The sequence below is a fragment of the Pongo abelii genome, chromosome 4, assembly GCF_028885655.2.
Source record: "Pongo abelii isolate AG06213 chromosome 4, NHGRI_mPonAbe1-v2.0_pri, whole genome shotgun sequence".
NCBI lineage: Eukaryota > Metazoa > Chordata > Mammalia > Primates > Hominidae > Pongo > Pongo abelii.
This window is the reverse complement of record NC_071989.2, coordinates 61915388-61938368: the sequence shown is the minus strand read 5'-3', so window position 1 is coordinate 61938368 and position 22981 is coordinate 61915388. Positions and strand designations below refer to the sequence as shown.

General features: G+C 36.3%; 1 protein-coding gene across 1 annotated transcript in view; it reads right to left on the bottom strand.

Moving 5' to 3' along the window:
- Window positions 1-22981, bottom strand: part of ITGA1 (integrin subunit alpha 1) — a 170617-nt gene that overhangs the window by 89123 nt on the left and 58513 nt on the right. Inside the window, exons 2-6 of the mRNA XM_002815549.6 lie at window positions 19148-19268; window positions 7080-7192; window positions 3838-3926; window positions 3607-3718; window positions 2869-2996 (exon numbers count right to left, since the gene is read on the bottom strand). Coding sequence (XP_002815595.2) covers window positions 2869-2996; window positions 3607-3718; window positions 3838-3926; window positions 7080-7192; window positions 19148-19268 — 563 coding nt within the window. The remainder of the gene's footprint in view (window positions 1-2868; window positions 2997-3606; window positions 3719-3837; window positions 3927-7079; window positions 7193-19147; window positions 19269-22981) is intronic.

Here is a 22981-nt window from a genome sequence, read left to right as displayed (position 1 = left end):
ATGTAACTGAACTCTTCTGCCTCAGGGTAAGTTCATTTTCCTTCCATTCACTGGTAGCATCTGGACCCCAAGGGCCCTCCTGCATTTGTCTGAATAAAGCCATTGTTCCCTCCCGAAAATATATACAACTTCATGTTGCCCACCCTGGCAGGCTAGAATTCCTCTGGTGGACAGGCAGAATAGCTCCTCTTTTAGGACTCTCAACACAGAAATGTAAATTAATTATAGTTCTAACTGAAAAACATCAAAATTGCAGAAGAATATGTTGAGCATATAAGCAATTGACTGTTATTTATTTCTTTACAAAATGGAGTCACTGGCATAGATCTTTACAGAAGCTGTGATTATTATTCTAAAAGAGCCGTATGGATTTTCTTTCTAAAGTTGTGGACCAACTTCAAACATGTCACAGCTGCACTAATTTTCACAAATAGCTACAAATAAATTAATTTTTTACAGTAATATATATAAGTGAATTTAAAGGTAAAATAAAATATTTAGATGGCTGTATAATAAATTTTAAAAAATATTTCAAGCATGTTATTAGCTTTGCAAGGAAAAAATTAGATAAGAAGATCAAATGGGTGGACAAAACAAGAAGAAGGAAAGAAAGCACATCATGGGCAAAAGTGGAGAAAGCGGGAACAGGAGCCATTTCATTTAAGGTATGTTAGTGCAGGCAGTGAGGCATTGCCAAGCCTAGCACAGTTTCAGCCCAGAGGCTGCCTGAGGAAGGATGAGGACAGTCATCCTCATGAAATGGAAAAGGATTGAAATCTACTATTTAGGGGCATTAGATGGTACTGGCTCTGAAACTTCTCTAGAAGTAGAGCCCTCAGAAGGAAAGAACAACAACAAACTGGGCTACAATTAGAGAGCTGTGTGTGTTCTGATCTGCCATCCGCAAGCAGAAAGACCTTAAGCAAGTCAGTTAGCCTCTCGTGTCTCCTTCATAAATTGAGGTTTGGGGCCAAGTGACCGTTAAGATTCTTTCCATCTTTAATCTTACGACTCTATGCTATCTTATTGGCCAAGGAGAGAAGGGATAGGGGAAGCGAGGAAAGGAGGAAGGAAGAGTGGTCTCAGAAGGGAGAAAAGGAGGTCCATGCGGAACAGGTGCCAGAAGGAAGAGCACGTCGCATCCTGGAGTGGGTCTGTTAAGATGCCCTGTACCCTGTAGCAAGAAGGGATAAAAAGGTCCCCTACCATCCACTAGTAATTTCACTTGAGAAGGTAAATTGCAAATAAGTCACTTCCAGGGAAAATTACATTTTGTGATACGTAAAAGCCCATTTCATTTTTAATGATTTTACACTGATTTCAACAAGTTCTCTATTGTCCAGTAGGATATTTATAACCTTACCCTTCCACTTGCTCTCTACAGAGACCTATTCAGCCTTGGAATGCAGCAATACATTTCACTTTGAGGTTTGAGTTCAACTTTGAAATTTTCAACCACCATCCTTTTAGAAAATTATGTATACATAGATATTAAAATATTAAGAGACATAAATATACACAGACACATGAAGACACATGTATGTATATATATGTGCATGTATTATGTTCCAAATTTAAAGTAGGTGTGGCAAACATTAACGCAGTCAGACCGCTTTTTCAGTGCCTCAGAAACTTCTCCCAAAGTAGAGCCCTCAGAAAGAAAAAAAAAAAGGAAGATCACTATACTGATTGCAGTACTATAATCTTAAAGTCTCCTATGCTCTCCACAGCCTCCAAACTACACGACAATCTTTTAGGCTCTGATTCTAGGGCTAATTCCTGACCTGAGGCATTGACTTCATTTTGACATTTTATTTGCCTGTTATCCATTATGTCTGCTCTGTATTTTAATATATATGCCTATATGAGTTTAATAAACATTAAATCAGTCAAATGTATTTAATTAAATGTAATTAAATTAAACTCAGTATATAAAGTGGAAAAGCTGTTTGAGAAGTTCCACTTCATTTAGTGGCAATAAAGGAGATGTGTTTAGAAATAGATATTAATTGGGGGGATAAACAAACAACTATTTGATTTTATGCAGAGATAGCCAGGGGCATTTGCTTTTAACTTAGGGAAAAGAAATTATTAACAGAGAGGACAACAGGCTTTAAGTAGTATCCTCTGGTCAGTTACTAACTTATTTATGTAATATGAGAAGAGAGATTATAATGTGATGGGTTCTTTGGGATGTCAGATTGGTTTCTACAAACTCTGACACCCGGCTCTAATATTACCAAAAGTGGCTATATCCATTTTAAGTAAAAATTAAATTATGAGTTTATAGAAATCTATAGGAGTTATTTTTCAAGTGCATTAAAAATGGCAGCTTTCATAATATTTTCTGTTTAGAAAATAACACAGCCTAGGTTGGGCACAGTGGCTCATGCCTGTAATACCAATGCTTTGAGAGGCAGAGACGGGTGGATCAACCAGAGGCTAGGAGTTTGAGATCAGCCTGGCCAACGTGATGAAACCCCATCTCTATTACAAATTTTAAAAATTAGCCAGGTGTGGTGGCGCATGCCTGTAATTCCAGCTTCTGGAGAGGCTGAGAAATATGACTAGCTTGAGCCTGGGAGGTGAAGGTTGCAGTGAGCTGAGATTGCACCACTGCACTCCAGCCTGGGCAACAGAGTGAGACTCTGTCTAAAAAAAAAAGAAAAAAGAAAAAAGAAAAAAATAGAAAATAACACAGCTTAAAGTAATGTCCTTTTTATCAGAAATAAGAACAGGAAAATGGATATAAAATTCATTCTCAACTTTAGTTTTATTGATTAATTTGCTTTCAGAATATTTGGTTTTATTAAAAATTTGTGCATTTTATCTTTAGAACAACAGAAATCAAAACACAAAGTCACATACCTGTGTCTGTTTAGGACCAATATCCATTCTTTCAAGAAGGTCATTTAAAAAAGCTGTAACACTGTCCCATGGGTAAATACTGTTGGAACCATCCAGCACTATGACTATGTCCAGTTGAGTGCTGCATTCTGCAATAAAAGGAGTCAATTGTGCAAATTTGGAATCTATTTTTTTCAGAGGCATATGAAGTGCTTTCATGGCTGAAAGAAGTTCATTTTAAAAGACGAACTGATGTTCTCCAAAGTAGATACATTGATTTAGCAATAAAAAATAGTTTTAGAAAAAGTAAAGGTGATAAAAATATTCATTGCTTTCAATAACAATTGGTGTGGGATAAAATTCATACCTACTGAATTTTAATTAATATTGTATGAGAGTTATCTTAGCAAATTTTCTCAATTTGAATTTTATATAACAGTTTTTATAAAACAGTTTTTGAGCATATCTCAAATGAAGTTACTTCTTTCTTCAAAGAGACTCATTCTTTAAATATAAGCAGCATGACGGCTTTATCTATGATGTTTAAAAACGACTTTGTAAAGTTATTTACATTAATATCAATTCCAAAAAAAGCAGTCAGATTTTGTTATATACTGGCAAAGCAAACATTTACCTAAATTGGTAATGCTGGTAGCTAAGAAAATACTTTAAGCTTTTTGGTATGCTCCTTTGTATACATATGTCTCATTCATTGCATAGGCTTTTCAAACATGCAAGAACATTGCATAAAATCTGTACCTCGTACAGGGGCAATGGAATTCACGACTTGAAATGTAGGGCTGACGTCAGAACAGATTCCAGTTGTGTAATGCAAATGTCCACATCTATAGGCATATAAGGGCCCACATGCCTTTAAAAAATTGTTTTAAAATTAGAAATCATTAGACTGAAAATTATATAACAGATCTTACAAAGACTTAAAATGACAGCATATCTGTTGTCAATAAATATCAATCTCTCCATTCTTACCAGAAATCCTCCGTTTGGGTTGGTGACTAAAGTTGATCCAAATGTCATGTTCTCCTTTACTTCTGTGACATTGGGAATTGATGTATTAACTAAAAATAGAACAAAATTTTATGAGGGAGAAAAAGTTTCACAAAGTGAAATTTTAAGCATCTCTCATTAAGACATTCTATTTGTTTTGCTCATATCATAGCACATTCTTCTTTTGGTTCAACTAATTAGTCTTCCAAGTCTTCTTAAGGAATATAATGAACAAGCTAAGGCTGAAGAGTTGGCTCATGTCCCAGAAACTATTTCGGATAGTTTTGCTGAACTGTGAAAGAATGCAGAACTAGCAGGGCAATGAGAATGTGGGATTGCTTTTTGCACGTTCTTGCTAATTAAAACAAAGTTTTTAATCTCATAATACTGTAGATATAATGTAATCTTATAACTTTGTTATAAATGACCAGTGAGGAAACACGATTTTTGGCAGGAAAAGGGGAAATGGGTAGAAGATCAGAAAAGAAAACTCAAACACCAGTTTTTTGACCATGACTTCCAAAATCATGAGGACATTCTTTGGGTGACAAAGGAAACTAGAAGAATATTAGAGCAGTGTCCAGAAAATTTTGATAAAGGAAACACAGTAAAGAGACTACATTTGACATTCTGAAGGGAATGTTGGGTCCTGAAGCATGAAGCACGCCAGCCTGACAATATTGGCAAGAAGTTCCACTTTCTCACACTAAAAAGAAAAAGAAAAAAAGACTGGACAGGAAAAACAAGAACTTCTAAATCTGCTTAGTAGAGTGGAATATTAGAAAGAGGCAAAATTCAGGTTGAGAAAGATTTGTCTCACCGTTTGTTCCAGAAGTTGTTTTCATGTTAAAACTGTATGTGGATTTAAAGTGGGGAATGGAAGCAGAGATTCTGGAATGGTCAGTTAGACTTCCTGATCTGAGCAATGGCTTTTGTCCAAGAGTTTAGTCTGGTTTGCTTTGAAAGCACCTAGAGCTGGGCGAGTGTATGCATTGATCTTGTATAATCTGGATTAGAATTTTATATACAAAGCTTGACCCAGGAAAAGCATTCCTAGGACAATTAGGGACTACAGTGGAAACTTCCCTACTGTACTTGATGTGGCTAAACTCTCTAGCCTAATTTTAAAACTATTCCAATTTCCAGTAAGGGAGGAGTAACTCCTAACAAAACAGCTCCTCTGCAAATCACAACTATAAATTCTAGGAAGAATTAAAAAAAATACATGAAACAATCACCTGAAGGCACTAGAAAGGTGGCAGAAAATGGAGGGGAATCCATACTTGGAAGAAGATACTGGCACTAAATGAGTTTCGTGTTTTTGTGTTTTGTTTTGTTTTTGTCCCCCACCCCTAACCCACCCCCAACCTAGGGAAGGCCCTAGTCAGTGGCTAAAACTCAAATATAACTCCTAGTCTTACTGTACTGAATAAAAAGAGAACAGAGATTGGGGGCAATGGCAGCAGCTGCAAAGTGAGGAGGACAGTAGTATATCTTAGAAAAAGAGCCACAAAACAACAGTTCTATAATATGCATATATATTTTATCCAAATAACTAGATGACTTGAATAGTAAAATGCGCAGAGTATATTTCAAATAGCCCTGCTGAAATAAAACCTGAATAGAGATTTTAACTACTTGTCACTGCAAGAAAGTCAATACTTGGAAATTGAGTTGAGCCAAGTAAATTTCCTGCTAATAAAAAAAGTTAAGACTATTCACAGGCATATAACAGAATCTAGAATCTCCACACCTGTAATTCAAAAATATAATCCAGGTTATGATCCAAAATTACAAGACAAGACAGGAAAATGTGATGCAACCTCAAGGAAAAGTAATAAATGGAAAGTGATGTTGAGATATTCCAGATGTTGGAATTATCAGGCAAGGTTATTAAAGCAGCTATTATAAGTATGCTTATGCATGTAAAGAAAAAAAGTTCATAATAACAAACAAATAGAAAATTCAAAAAAAGGAGAACTGAAAAATACAATATGTGAAATAAACTTGTGGGGCTATAAATCATTTCCATAGTATGTAATATTGTATAGAACATTGACAGGGTTCTAATTTCTAGATAATTTTAGTAGGAATTTTCCAGTCACGTTCCAACTATTTCTGTCAAATACATCTATTTCAATATAAATTTATCTTGTGTGATTCTATTTTTAAAATTAAATGTATCTATTACAATTCCTTTGATTCTATTTCCTCTTGAAAACCAGGCACTAAGTTAAATTTTGTGGAGGGAATGTGGTGGGCAGGTTTATTTGGAGAAGTTATTTCACATTACCACTGAATTAGAAAGAATTCTGAAAACTGCAGGGAGTTAAAAGTATAAAATTAGTAAGATATTCTAATTTATGTATGCTCCTTGACGACTTTCTAAAGCAAATTAAGGACAGAGGGAATCAAAATGGCATTCTATGTGAATCTGGAAGATAAATGATTATAGAAAAATGATTATAGATTATAAATGATTATATGAAAAATGATTATAGATAACTTCTAATATTTTCTTGAGTTGATTAAAAACTGTTTTCTTTTTTTTTTTTTTTTTTTGAGATAGAGTTTTGCTCTTGTTCCTCAGGCTGGAGTGCAATGGCACGATGTTGCCCCACCACAACCTCCGCCTCCCGGGTTCAAAAGTTCTCCTGCCTCAGCCTCCTAAGTAGCTGGGAATACAGGCATGTGCCACTATGCCCAGCTAATTTTGTATTTTTAGTAGAGGCAGGGTTTCTCCATGTTGGTCAGGCTGGTCTTGAACTCCCGACCTCAGGTGATACATCTGCCTCGGCCTCCCAAAGTGCTGGGATTACAGGTGTGAGACACTGCGCCCAGCCCAAAACCTGTTTTCAGTGAGAATACTGGGCATAATTTAAGACCTGATTTTTTTTTTTTTTTTTTTTTTTTGAGACAGGGTCTCACTCTGTCACCCAGGCTGGAGTGCAGTGGCACAATTACCATTCACTGCAGTCTCAAACTCCTGGGCTCAAACGATCCTCACACCTCATCCTCTTGAGTGGCTGGGACTGCAGTAGTGCACCACCCCATCCAGATATTTTTTTGTATATTTTGTAGGGATGAGGTTTCGTCAGGTTGCCCAGGCTGGTCTCAAACTCCTGGGCTCAAACGATATGCCTGTCTTGACCTCTTAAAGTGTTGGGATTACAGGCTTGATTCACCACACCTGGCCTAAAACCAGATTTTTCTATTTTACATACCTGGTAGATCCAACTTTACACAAGGTAATGATTCACCTCTCCCAACTGGACACTTATAGACATCTCCAGTTCTGTTTTTGGGTTGGCCAACTGAAGGAGAACCAATAAGCACCCTGGAAGTTAAATAAATCAATAAACATTTTTGAACATTGAGAAACAGTTTATATGAGTTGTTTTATGACTGATTTTAAGAGAACTGACAATAACACTCATAATCAGATAATAATCATGCTATTAGTAATTTAATGTTATGTAAACTAAGCAGAGAGCCTACCTCTTGCATATTGATGTAGATTAAAAAGTATATATACACACACACACACACATACAATATACATATATATGTATATACATGTATGTATATACATATATATGTGTGTACATACATGTATATGTGTGTGTATATGTAGGACAGATATTTCAGGATTTTGCTTTATTATTTTGTTTATTAATTTATCATACTTTTTATTGGGGTACTGAAATAATCAATAATTATTGGCTAAGTCTGCTACTGTATTAACTTATAAAACACACGTGGAAGTATAAGTGACTTTTTCCGATGATGAACTGATAATTTTATAGAGAAGTCAGGAAATATAAACACTGGATCATCATAAGATTTAATATTGGCATGTGCTAGTTTATAAGTGCTTAGAAAATAAGGATAGTTTATGAGATACAGGTTAAAATCACTTACTTTCCTTTTAGACAGAAGTATAAAACCATTCTAACAGTAATGAATGGAAAAACCATATAATCACAACTCATTTTAGTTCCAACAAGTCATTTAAGTCTCCCATGATATCTTCAGGAATCGGATGAACTAAAGTAAATAGTAAGATACTTGGGTGGATCCACAGTTGCTGATTTATTGCTGGCTGAGTAGCCATATCCAAAAACTCTGGCTGCTAGCAATCAAAGGACTGTAATTACATATGAGATTTTGTACTTGGGATTGTGTTAGATTACAACTTTATTTATTTTTTTATTTTATTTATTTATTTATTTATTTTGAGATGGAGTCTCGCTCTGTTGCCAGGCTGGAGTGCAGTGGCACGACCTTGGCCCACTGCAACCTCCGCCTCTTGGGTTTAAGCGATTCTCCTGTCTCAGCCTCCCAAGTAGCTGGGACTACAGGTGCACACCACCACGCCCAGCTAATTTTTGTATTTTTAGTAGAGACAGGGTTTCACCATGTTGGCCAGGATAGTCTCGGTCTCTTGACCACGTGATCCGCCCACCTTGGCCTCCCAAAGTGCTGGGATTACAGGCATGAGCCACCGCGCCTGGCCAGATGACAACTTTCTTAATGACTTTAGTGAAGATATGGAAAGTATAAATATAGTTATCAATCAGCACCATAAGACAGAGCAAGAAAAAAATACTTATCAGGTATATCAAGATACATATTTAGGAATTCAGATGAATCTCAACATTCTGGAACAATAAACATAAATAAACTAAAGTTTACTTAGAACCTACATAAATAACTTCGCTCAACTGCATACTATTATTTATATCAGTGCAGGGTGTGGGAGCCCTCACTTAATGGCAGTTCATGTGAAAAAGGCCTGGGGGATTTAGATGACAGCACATAAACATGAGCAACAGCGTATTTTAGTGCCAAAAATGCTAATGTGACTTTAGTCTGCAGTGCTAGAAATAGATGCCCTGGTCAAGCAGTGATAGTCCCCCTGTGTTCTGTGCTGGTCAGGCCATGTCTGAAATATCTAAATTAAGAGGGACATACGCACAATGGAATGTATTTAGAAGACTATGACTCAGATAGTTAGGAGTCTGGTAAATTTGTCAGACAAAAGATGCTGGGAAAGTTGGGGATGTTCGGCATGGAGAAAGAATGTCTGCCGGACAACTGAGAAGTTGCATTGAAGTACAAATTGATTAGGCACACATTTTGAAAATTTAAATATTTGAAAGTCTGTCATATTGAAAAGAAATGGGATTTATTTTGTGTAGGCCATATAGGCATGCTAGTATTAACGAAAATAAATTTTATAAAACAATTGTAAATATTAAGCTATTGAGACTCTAAAACATAGTTTTAATATAATGTCTTTGGAAAGCAATTTCTGATTTGTATAAAGAACTACAAAAATGTTCAAACCCTTTAATACATAATTTTTACTTCCGGGAATCTATCCTAAATAAAATGACCTAAAATAAGAGGGAAAAGCTTAATGCACAAAGATAATGCTCATAGTGTTACATATACTTACGAAAGAGTAAAAGAAATATGGTAAATAAAAACTAATTATTTCAGGATCATTCTATAGCATATTGTACATTCATTGTATGGTAGGATGAAAAGTTATTTATGATCAAACTCAAAGTGAAAATTTATCTAATTTAGTGAAAATCTGTGCCCTAATTTAACATGAAAGATACCAAATTACTATGTTCATTATACTACCACTGATAATAACAGCTAGGCTTTATTGAATTTATACCATGTGCTAGGCCCTGTTCTAAGTGCTTTCTGTGTATTAAATAATTTAATCTTCTCCATGAAATATAGCATGAACTTTGGTGCCAGCTTATATGCGTTCAAATTATGGCTTTACCATTTACTTAGCTATATGGTTAGGACAAGTCAATTACCCTGTCTGTGATTTAGCTTTTTTATCTATAAAATGGAGATCCATTTCAGAGGATCATCAAAAAAATAGATAAGTTAATGTATATAAAATGCTTAGAACAGTATTTGGCTCATAGTATGTGCTATCTAAACATTAGTTATTATTATTATTAGGTATTTATTTCAGATGATTAAACAACTAACATCTATGTTAAAAGATTAATCAGGAAAACATCAAGAATATAACAAATTATATTAATGAGATTATGATTATTTTTTCCTAATATTTTCAGTTGTAAAATACATAATGGAATAAATTGGTTTTACAGTTAAAAACAGTTTAGAGAAAAAAATGAGCCTACAATTTTAGAAAGTATTTAATTTGAGGCTAGAGTAATTAATGTTTATTAACAATATTTTACATGCTGGGCATTTATGCCAGGTCCTGAGGATATAAAATGATATAAAAGTGAATAAAACACAATTTTTAGTTTGCTTATAACTTAGAGAGAGAATCATAACTATACATGTACTACTGCAATATTGAATAGGTCTGAACTTGATGCAACTTCAGCAAAGTCTTAGAAGTAAGAAGAATACCACTCCTTTGATAAATGCCAAGTAGCTCAGTATAACTGCAGTAGAAGTTGAGGCTAGAGAGGTAAAAAGAGTCTAGATCATGAATGTTCTCATAGTCAGCTTTAAGAACTTTGGCTTTATTCTATGTAGGGGGAAGTTGGGAACCACTGAAGTTATTAAAGAGGGGTGTAACATGATCACCTTTTTGATTTACAAAGCTTATTTGCTTGAAGTGTCATGAGTAAATTGAAGAGGAACAAAATTAGAGTCAAATGACAAGATACGAATTCCTAAAGTAATCCAGATGAGGATTTGGATTCAGGAAGTACAGAGGATGGAAGGACTAACTCTATAAATATTTAGGATATAAGCCATCTTAGTTCGGGTTTCTCCAAAAGTAGATCCAAGACAAAAACTTTGGTACAGGTAAGTTTTTTGGAGGCAATTCCAAGTATGCATAAGTGTAGAGATGGGGAAAAGAAGAGGGGGAAGGAAGAAAGGCCAAGAAAGGATGCACTGATAATGAGTTACTTCTGTAGGCAAGTGGGCTCAGTCTTGCTGGGGAACATCTCAGAAGCCATGTGGAACATGTATGAGCATGATATGAGCATGGTTGAGGCCCTAAAAGTAAATATTACCACCTCAAAATATAGTGAGAAGAGCACTAAATGTTGACATCTGAAGGTGAAATAACACTTAAGGTTTCAGTGAGCAAAGGAAGAAAACAGGTAAGGGTAATCAGAAAGGGAGTAAGAATAAGAAAACAGCGGTGTCACAGATACCAAAGAAGGAAACAATATAAAGAATAGGAGGCAAGAATGAGAGGTACATATTTGTGGCAGATTTCATTTCAAGTAGCTTGGCTAAAAATGAGGGAGATGGGCAGTGTTAATAAATGTGGCTTTTTTTTTTTTTCAGGGCAATGACAAACCATTTAGGGCTTGAGGTGTGTCCAAATTTATCATAGAGGCAATCTGCATATGGCTAAATGATGGCAAGAAAGAAACAGTAACAAGAGAAACCCTGATTTCACAGGAGAGGGAGTAGAATCTCTGAGCAGGTAGACAGGGTGGATCCAGAAGGAGAGATTTGTCTTAAAAATGAGGAAGAGCGACCATTCCCTAGGCAGCACTCTGAGCAGCCCAGTATTGAGCAGTTTGCAAGGGTGGTCGATGGTTTGGAATTGTGTACACTTTTGCAACATGACTTTGACTTTTATTATTTCATGAGGTAGAATCTGTTTTTCCACCCATTGAATCTAGGATTTGTTTTGATAAATAGCATGCAGCACAATGATACTATGACTTCTAAGGCTAGGCCTTAAAAGGCCTTTACAGATTCCATTTTACCTGTTTTTGAAATCTGAGAACGTCATGATGTGAAGAAGCCCATTGTTGCTTAATAGAGGATAAGAGGCCATGTGGAACAGAATCGGTGCTTTAGCTGACAGCATGAACTTCCAGACATGTGAGGAAAGCCAGCTTGGACACTCCAGCCCCAGTTGAGGGACCAGATGATGAGCCCAGGCAATAGGGGATAACCCATTCAATCCTCAAAAATCTTGAGAAATTATAGACCATTGCTGCTTTAAGTCACTAAGTATTGGAATGATTTATTATGCAGCAATAGTTAACTGAAACAGGAAGTGAGGATTAAATTTTGACCTAGTAGCTTCTCTCTCTCTCTCTCTCTCTCTCTCGCTTTTTCTTCTTTGGAAAAATAATAGCTGCAGTCATCTAGTGAGATTTGCGGAGGAGGTAGAAGGGTGGTGGGCTTGTAGAGAGCGATGAAGATTTAAACTGAAAGGCATATGTAGATCTGTCAGGCAGCTCCTCTGGTCAAGATGAGGTGGGTTGCAGCTGGCCAGGGATGTCTCAGAAGGTGTTTTTACAGTGGATGGGAGTTAGGCCCTCAAAGTCCTTTCCAGTTCTAAGATTCCATCATCTGAATAGAACAAATATAAGTTTGTAGAGAAGAACTGACTCACTAGTTGGAAAACATGTAATATCAAGTGGGGGAAAATTTAGGATAACTGATGAAAAGTGAGTCTTGTACTGCATGCTAATAGGAGAGATATTGTGAATTGTAAGGCGGAAGGAAAGGGAGATATGGATAGCCCAGGGAAAAGTGTGGAGACAGGAGAATGAAGATTGAAAAGGGAAGATAATGAGAAAGTATGGGTGGCTAGAACTCAGGATAAAGCTTGCTTATACACAGGAACAGGGAGCTTGAGATTTGGCAAGCATTTGGCTTTGGAGGAAAAGGTCTGGAGTTTATGTTTGATCTCCAGGGCAAGAGAAGGCACTTAGGGTATGGTGATAATTGGAAACTGACCTGATACAGCAATCTCAACCACGGCCTATTGCATATTCTGAGATAAGTGAAGATTGCGGAGTGAGGACTCAGAAAGTGGTAGAGTATAGGAGCCCAGGATTGAGACAGGGAGTTTGGGAGTTGGGACCAATAGTAAAGACCAGGTTAGCAGATCACAGGACTGCTAATTTTCTGTATTTTCCTAGTACCTGTTTTCTCCGAAAACAAACATGAAACTTTTAATAACAAGCTTGAAAGTACGTGTATCTTACCACTTTAATCCTAAGTAAGCCTCATTTTTCTCCAACTGCATCAAAATAACAAGATCCGAGAAAAATATCAGCATAGGCATCATAGAATTTCAGGAATCTCCAGCATTCTCAATCCACTCTCTTGCTCAGTTTTTTCTCACAACACTGACCCTATTCTGGCATTTGATGTAACCTACCTGTTTATTAACTTCATTATTTAATTTTTGTTCTCTATTCCCCAGTAGAATATAAGCTCCACAATAGTAGGGATTTGTTTTTCTATTTTGTTCACAAACACATCCTTAGTGCCCATACTAGTACCAAGCACAAAATAGGCATTCGATAAATATCTATTGAATGAATGAGTTAACGACTGTGTCAAGTACTTAAAAATCTGAATAAGGCAGACCTGGGAATTTACACTCATGTGACCAGCCAAGAGGTCTGGATTGTAAAATCTTTTTTTTCCATTTTAGAGAATATATATTCTGCTTAAGTGGGATGCTATACATGCCTTTGAGTGACACTAGAGGCATTTCTCCAGGTCAAACAGCTAGAGAATCCTTGTTGCTAAAGGGAGAGAATTGGCCGAAAAGTCAGAAGGCTGGTGTTCCATATCCTGACCCTGTGACATACTTGCTATATTAAACCTTTGGACATTCATTCTCTGTCTCAGTTTCCTGTCTAGAAAATACAGATGATAACAATGATATCTGTCCAAACCCACAGGGTCAATGTGAAGGCCCAGGCACATTGTTTTATAAACTATGAGAATCATTATTCTAAAATTTAATGCAAGTTAGTTTTAACTTATTACATTTTATTCCTATTAGATCTTGCTTTTTATATGGCATTTTTGCAATGACCTGTATGCAGACTGAGAGGATCAAAACATGTTCTGGATATCATTACTCACTTCTGGAGAAACATCTGATCAACTCAAGGATCATCAAAGTGAGAGAAACACATTTCTCCATGAATAAGCTGCAAGTATAATAACATTTAGTAAGCAGAAATATTTGCTATTCACAATAGTCATCTTGTTATTATGCCCATTATTATATTTATTTGGAAAGTAGCTGGTATCTGATGTCTCTGTTTCACATTTATGTTTTCTTCCCTGCAAAAGACAGTTTCTTGGAGAAGAGTGTCTTATATTTACATTATTTCATTAACATCCTTTTCACCTAACTCTGCCTTGACGTCTAATACATAGTTCAAGCCAAAGTCACTCGCAGAGTGCCAAGCAAATTCTGCTCGCCAATTTCTTTTTAAATAAATGGAATAAGCATTTTTTCGTCTTAGAGAATGAAACTTACACGGTGACCCGTTAACTGCAGTGATTTACTCATAAAAGGTGGAGGGGTGGAAATGAGGGGAGCCAAAGAAATGACAAGTTTGGCAATGAGGAAATTCCAACTTCAAAAGGCATTGGAAGCAATGTAAAATAAGCATATTAAAATCTGTAACAGAAAATTGTGTAAACCCTTACAATGTCTCTCCTCCCCAGTCTGGAATAGCTCCACATTAGCAGGGATTCTTTTTTCTTTTACAACACAGACATATTGGAAATAGGGGATCAACCACATGAGCCCATTGGTACCCTGATCTGGCATAAAGCAGGATCCTCTAGGGAAAAGGCATAAAGTCAAGATAATTGATAAACATTGAGTTGAAGGTTGGCAAGGGTGGATCCTAAAAATCTACTTTGAGATCAGACAGGTCCAGTGAAGTCACTGAAGCCCCCAAGAAAGCTTGCTTGAAGGGCAGTTAAAAGGGTAGGCACACATGCCAGAAGGAATGAAGCAAAGCAGCAACAGATTAGAGTGGAAAGCCCCAAACAGATATCTCACATTTTCCCATTCAGCTGAGACCTGGCCATGCTGATGTTTACTACTAAATCTGGAAATCTGGAAGGCTTGTGCTGTGCTGAGCATGTTTGAATTTCTTTTCCTCAAAGCAAAATTATGAAGGAAATTATGTTCTTTCTGAATTCTTCTAAACCACATTGCAATTACTTGGATGCTCCAGCTCATGCTAAACATAATGAACAACGGCTGATCTTAATCAGATGTATGATGTGTTCTGCTACTGAGAAAGCATGTGCCTTCTGAGCCAAAGATATAAATTACACTTCACAGCAAACTTCTGAACAGTAAAGAGGACATAAGGCTACCTTTTCTGTTAACTTATACTTCTTTCAAAAGAATTAAAGCTATGTTTTTCAAATACACAGACTGTACTTGTTGTGGGCCAACAAGTGCTCCTTTTATAGGCGTACTATAGTCACGATGTAAGATGGGTCAGGATGATTTTTTTTAACATGAGGTTATGAAATTCAAAAGCATGAGCAGTAAATATGACTTATGAAGGTGCCTACCTCTAGAGATAATTAAATAACAAAATCCATGTTCCTCCAAATATGTCAATTATTCTGTAGTGCATTTCTCGAAGGAAGTCTGCAATCTATCTGTTTTTATAGACACTTACAGAACATCCAAACATGTTTCTACAGTTTATTTTGCACTACCAGATCCCAGATCTCTTTAGAACAATATGCTGCTACCATGCTATCCTTAAAAGTTTGGAAATTCAGGTATTTGTAATTTGCTTACTTTTAAATTCAATTGCCCACATCTTTTTGGTTGCTCTGATTTTTCACAACTTTTCCATAAAATCATTGTAAATAATAAATGTCAATGTGAGATTTAGGTTTCTGATATCATCTACATTCAAATCCTTACAAACTTACACACATATTAACATGTAAAGTCTGGTACCTACCACAAAGATAGTTTTTAACAATGTTTACTTTTAAATATAGTTCTAATGAAGAAAAAGGCACAAGACTGAGTGTAGGGATGAAATCTATTACAGCTCTGGTCCTAAGTAGTTGCATTTCCCTAGGAAAGTCACATTTAACTTTATTTTTTATGCAGCTTTTTTTTAATTGATGATAACAGAGTGTTAAACTAGATTTAGTTGTTCAGCCAACAAATAATGATTGAGTGCATATTATGTATAAGGCCTCATGCTAGATGTGGGGTAGTGCCCAGGGTTGCAAATGGGCTGCAAAATCAGTCTTTGTTTTCTAGGCATTTCCACTAACACATTAACTTCTCCCTCTTACCTGCATTCCAGTTTGAGGTTTCCAAATACCTAGAAATCACCTTGAACTGGAGCTATTTAAAAACAGACTTACCCACTTCCCGATAAGTGAATTTCCCTTTCTCTGTCAATGACAACCCATTTCCCAATGAGCCAGTACAGAAATTTTGGAATCTATCTGACCTCTCCTACACCTTCATTGACCATTTCCAAACTTCCACCAAGATTTACTGATTCATCTTGATTTGTCTTGAATACACCTTTCTTTTTTCTTCGAGTTGCCCCTAATACAGCCTGAAGGCTTATCCCTTCAGTACCAGATTATAGTTCTTGAGTCTATATATTTCCTAGTTTTCAGGAACTCCATTCTCCAATCCAATTTATATGTAACTTCCCAAATGAAGTTTCATAAAATGACAACTTATGATGGCTTCTCAACGTCCTCATCTTAGGTCTAAGCTCCTGTGTTTATCTTTCAAGATCTGCCATCATCCTTTTCTCTTTTTTCATCCCAATATGAGACCTGTTTACTTACCAACACACTCACCTCACTTATTCCCAAGTCTGGGCCCTTGCTCTTGTGGCTTCCCAAGCTTAGAGTGACATTTTTCTTCTCATATTGAAAGTTAAGTCATCTTTCAAGACTTAGGTCAAGAACCAAGAATCATCTCCTCCTGTTTTGAATTCCCATTGAGTTTATAGTCTATTCTGCACTGGTTGTTGGCACTATTCTCTATTCCTAAACATTTCATGTATGTCCTTGACTAGGTTAAAGCTTTTATATTTATGTATAAACATTTCCCATGGAATTTAGCATAATGCCAGACACATAAAATGTATTACATAAATACATGTTGATTGACTGACCCACATTTATGCTATGGCTAAATAAAAAAAACCTAACCCACCAACAAATATTTTCAGAGACAATTTAACTCAGTTTCATAGGTAAACCAAGATATAAGGCATAGTCCCTGATCTCTTATTAACATTGTCTCACAAATGTATGTAGAATTGTGATGGTTCAGTCCAGTGTAGATTCATTCAGAGACCATTAGCAACATCCTTCTTGCAACCTTATTCTTACTGTCCAATCTATGCACTCTTTTGTTCCTTTACCAGTGTTGGCTGTCTTTCTTTTTCCTCATCCATACCTTAACTTTCTACAAAGATAGAATAACCTTAGGAAGGACATTCCTCATGACATCAAGGCTTCATTCAGGCCTGATTTCTCAATTTTCCATTGCTTTGACTTCTGGTGCCTTGAAAGGAGGGACTGTAGAATTTAGAGGGTGGAAATCTCACAATAGGATAGGTTCTTATAATGAGAAACAGTGACTGAAGAGATCAAATGGGGGCACTAAGGCTTCTAAAAAGAAATATGAACCCCTTTTCACTCTACTAAGGTTCATTTATATAATTAAGGACTTCTGACATCAGATTTTTCTAAAATCACAGAGACAGGACTGGATGAGAAAGAAAACATACAGGTTTTTCTCATATCAGAAATTGAAAATGAGAATTTCATAAAATATTTTAGCAATATTTAACCATCCTTTAAAGGGACACTTGATTTTAAGTAGGTGTTTTAAGTGTTAAAGCTTGCTATTTACTATACTCCTCTTTAAAATTTGTGTAACTATTAGTAATTAGTGAAAATTAACTTTTGTATGTGTTTATGTAAAGTTAAGCTTTTTAAGAATAACATGTACTGCATTTCTGTTTATTATAGCTTACGCACAAAGTCTGACCAGTTGGTCTACTCACCATTATTCTCCCAGAGGTACCTGGATTGAAGGTATAATTCCTAAAAGAATAAAGCTGGTGTCTAGAGGGAGGGCTGTACTCATTTAACCTTAAAAATTGGGGGATGGGATGGATGGAGAGTATAGGAGGGAGGGAAAGAGAACTTAAAAATTTAGCATGTAGCATTGGGTTTATCATCTGAGATATTTGTAAGGAGAATAAAAGAGTGAAGTATCTCAACAAATTCTAGTTTATACCTAGCATAAAATAATGTACTTAAAAATGTGAGAACTCATTACTTTTTGTAGTCTTTAGGGCATTATTATCAAATTAACCAAGTCTAAAAGATAAAACAAAATGCAGAAAATCCACATATTTTTATTAATGAAATAATTATAGTGATTCATAGATCCTTGGTATCCAAGTAGATATAAATCTCTTTTTGCTTATTATTATAGCTACTAAAAATATAGGCTTGTTTAGTTTATTAAACTAAAGTTTAGCTACTGTTCTTTTTCTCTATAATGTCCAATTAAACAAAAATTGCATTTACTAAAAATTCTATTAAATATTAAGCAAAAGAACTCTAATATTCAGTTTATATAATTTTCAACAAGTTAAATATACTTTAAAAATCATATCTACGGCCAGGTGGTGTGGCTCACGCCTGTAATACCAGCACTTTGGGAGGCTGAGGTGGGCAGATTACGGGGTCAAAAATTCCAGACCAGCCTGACCAACATGGTGAAACCGTGTCTCTACTAGAAATACAAAAATTAGCTGGGCATGGTGGCGCATGCCTGTAATCCCAGCTACTAGGAAGCTGAGGCAGGAGAATCACTTGAACGCAGGAGGCGGAGGTTGCAGTGAGCTGAGATCGCGCCACTGTACTCCAGCCTGGGTGACAGAGCAAGACTCCATCTCAAAAAAAAAAAAAAAAAAAGAAAAAAAAAAATCCTGTCTACCATGAACTTAATCAATATTAAAGTGTTTGAAGGTAGATACCAGAAACCCAATAAAGTTCATTATAAACATTAGACCAAGCTCAGTAAATCAGTAAAGACCAAACTCATGGGAGTGAGTTTAACCCTTTCAGAGCACCATCTCATTTGCCTCCGAATCCTTCCTACTGAATTTCAAACAAGTGCATTTAAGCTACTCTGAAATGAGAACAATTAAATAATTCTTGCCAAAAGAACATAATTATGGAGCAATAGCTTTTTTGGATACAGACCTTCCCTGAGGTCAGTCCAGGCATCAACAGAAATCACTAATTGCTTCCTCTAATATTGCCAAGGAATTTTTTTTTTTTTTTACTTTAAGTTAGCTTCCATTGCCAAATGACTAGACTGCATTTTCTACCATAAATAATTCATTCTTTTAAAGTTTCATTCATAAAAGAACCTGTAGTCAAATAATATTTCCCATTACCTTGTAAAATAAGTAAATAACAACAACAAAACCCACTGGCTTACCATTTTCCTTCTTCATTTTCATATTGTTGAACAGTATATCCAAACATGTCTTCCACTGGGCCGCTGAAAGTCATTGAATTTTTCACATCAACATTGAATGATACGCAGCTGTGTAGAACAACTTTAGGAGAAAAACAAAATCCAGTTACACAGAGTTAACTAAGATTCCATCATATTTTGAGTTACGGAAGGCATTGTTAAGGTTACCATTGAAAGCTGTTTCTATTAAAAAAAAAAGAAGCTCAAAGAATGAAAACTCAAGGAAGGTCTCCACTCTTAACTGTATTACTAACTGTAAATCAACATAAACTAGTGCAACCATTGTGGAAGACAGTGTGGCAATTCCTCAAGGATCTAGAACTAGAAATACCATTTGACCCAGCCATCCCATTACTGGGTATATACGCAAAGGATTATAAATCATGCTGTTATAAAGACACATGCACACGTATGTTTATTGTGGCACTGATCACAATAGCAAAGACTTGGAACCAACCCAAATGTCCATCAACGATAGACTGGATTAAGAAAATGTGGCACATATACACCATGGAATACTATGCAGCCATAAAAAAGGATGAGTTCATGTCCTTTGTAGGGACATGGATGAAGCTGGAAACCATCATTCTCAGCAAACTATTGCAAGGACCAAAAACCAAAAACCGCATGTTCTCACTCATAGATGGGAATTGAACAAAGAGAACACTTGGACACAGGAAGGGGAACATCACACACCGGGGCCTGTCGTGTGGTGGGGGGAGGGGGGAGGGAAAGCATTAGGAGATATACCTAATGTAAATGACTAGTTAATGGGTGCTGCACACCAACATGGCACATGTATACATATGTAACAAACCGGCACGTTGTGCTCATGTACCCTAGAACTTAAAGTATAATAAATAATAATAATAATAATAAAATAAAAAATAAAAAACCATAATGACTTTAAAGAACACAAATATTAACATTCAAAAAAATTCCATACATAATTTAATATCTGTACCATTCCTAGAGTTGAGGTTTTCAGAACGTGTGGAAAAGAGCAGGCAGAAATTCAGATTCATATATGACTAATACAGTTGCAGACAGTTTTCCAGCAGTAAGCCCTACAGAAAACCATGGCCATCAACGAACTCTGAACAGCTCGTTTTCCCATTTCGACTACAGAGAATGCACATATCACCATGTAAAGCTTTATAAGAATAGATGTTGTCCTTGCTGCTTCAAAAGGAAAAGGCAAGCTGATGGTCTCCACTCAGAGATGGCTTCCTATGCCGGCCTGAAATTTGCTCTGTTTCCCTTCCTTAATCAAGTATTAGATGGAAACTTATACTAATTCTCTGAAGCCTCCTTATAATGTTGGTGTTGACAAATTCACCAGTTGTTATCCAGATTAAATCACATGATATATCTAAAGGGTCTACCCAGTGCCTGGCACACACTACATATTTGATGAGGGTTAATTCTTTTTAATTTTCTCATAGTACAGGTTGTGGAAACTCTTAGTAAGTGAGACTGTCTCCTAAAGAAGTTCTAGAATCACCATCTCAAGTGGATGGTGCCAAATTCCTGCTTTGGTACTGGTTTTTAAAGTATACTTGTGAAGTTCCAAAATATTCTTCCCCTAGATGTAACTAAGAATTCTTTCCAGGGGGCCATGATGGCTCATGCCTGTAATCCCAGCACTTTGAGAGGTGGGTGGATCACCTGAGGTCAGGAGTTTGAGGCTAGCCTGGTCGACAGGATGAAATCCCGTCTCTACTAAAAATATACAAAAATTAGCCAGGTGTGGTGGCGTGCACCTGTAGTCCCAGCTAATCGGGAGGCTGAGGCAGGGGCACCACTTGAACCTGGGAGATGCAGGTTGCAGTGAGCCAAGATTGTGCCACTGCACTCCAGCCGGGGCAACAGAGAAAGACTGTCTCAAACAAACAAAACAAACAAACAAACAAAATTATTTCCAAAGAGCACTGTCTTATAAAATTATAGAGCCTCATCAGGTACATTCAGAGGTGGCTAAATTCAGTCTCCTTTGTTAAAACCACCATATAGCCACACAGATCTTGAAAAATTATCTTTCCTAGTCTTATAAATTGTGAGTGGATTAAATCACTCTAATATTTTAACCCTTGCTCACTATGAACTTTTTTCATAAATATACTTTAAATTCACACTACTCTAATTTATAATCTTTAAATTTTGGCAACAATAGTAACTGCTTTTTCTTTGAAGAATAAATTCATCAAAGAAACAAAAAAGATACACCCGTATATCTGTTTGTAAAGTCTTTCTTGACCTCCCTACCTAGAAGTAATCTTTAAACTTCTATAACCTCCTTTCTTATTTTTTTAAGAAACCTCTCATGGAGATAATTATTAAATACTATATAGTAATCTCTGTGAGATTTTTCCCCCCAGATTGGAAAATTCCTAAAAACAATGACTATCTTACTTACCTTTTTAAAATCCTTTATCAAAATCTAGCACAACTCCTTGTACACAGATGGGCAGTAACATATTTTCAGACTGACAGATAACACATTGAAGGAAGAAGTATGCCAGCTCTAGTTAAAGATGAACTGGCAACTATTTCATCTTAGTTAAGGAAGATTTTACGGAGATAGAAATTTTCAACTAAGATTTTTAAAGGGAGAAAGAGATGAGATTTGGCAGTGAAAAGAAAATGTGTACCCAGGATTTGGGAGGGTCTCTGCAAGTATTAAGACACAGGCCAGGACAAATATGGTTGCAAGATCATGAAGAGATTTGTCTAGCTGGCATGAAGGAAGCAGAAAAAGAATGGGTGAATTGCACGGGTCCTTTTATGTACATTTCCTGTTCATTCTTCAAGGGTGATAGAGAACAGCTGGTTACCATCTTCTGCATAATAGTCTTTCACATATTTTAAGACAGTTTTAAATGCTGTTTACTCTCTAAACTAAATAGTCATGCACTGCATAATGATGTTTCGGTTAATGACAAACTGCATATACAATAGTGGTGTCATAAGATTATAATACAATAGCTTTAGTGTACCTTTTCTATGTTTAGATATGTTTAGACACACTAATGCTTTACTTTTTTTTTCTTTTTTAAGGCTGAGCCTCACTCTGTTGCGCAGGCTGGTGTGCAGTGGTGCAATCTCTGTTCACTGCAACCTCTGTCTCCCGGCTTCAAGCAATTCTCATGCCTCAGCCTCTTGAGTAGCTGGGATTACAGGTGCCTGCCACCACGCTTGGCTAATTTTTTTATATTTTTAGTAGATACAGAGTTTCGCCATGTTGGCCAGGCTGGTCTCAAACTGCTGGCCTCAAGTGATCTACCTGCTTTGGCCTCCCGAAGTGCTGGGATTACAGGTGTGAGTCACTGCGCCCGGCTGCCATTGTGTTTCCATGACCTACAGTATACAGTAAAGTAGCCACTTGTAGAGGTCTGTAGCCTAGAAAACATAGGTGATATACAGCCTAGATGTGTAGCTCTACCATCTAGATTTGTGTAAATATACTCTATGATATTCGCACAATGATGAAATCACCTAAGGACACAGTTTGCAGAATACATCCCCAATGCTAGGTGATGCATGACTGCAGTAGATGCTCCTATTCTTTGCTCATAGGTTTTGTGTATTTATTTTTTGAACAATTTCAAGAAAGTATTTTTTGATACAAGAAATGTATAAGATAATACTTCTGCAGCAGGGTTTCTCAACTTTGGTACTATTCACATTTGGGTCAGAAAATTCTTGTTATAAGGGGATATCCTGTATACTATAGAGTGTTTAGCAGCATCCTTGGCCCCTACCTACATAAAGCCAATAGCACTTCATGAGTTGTCA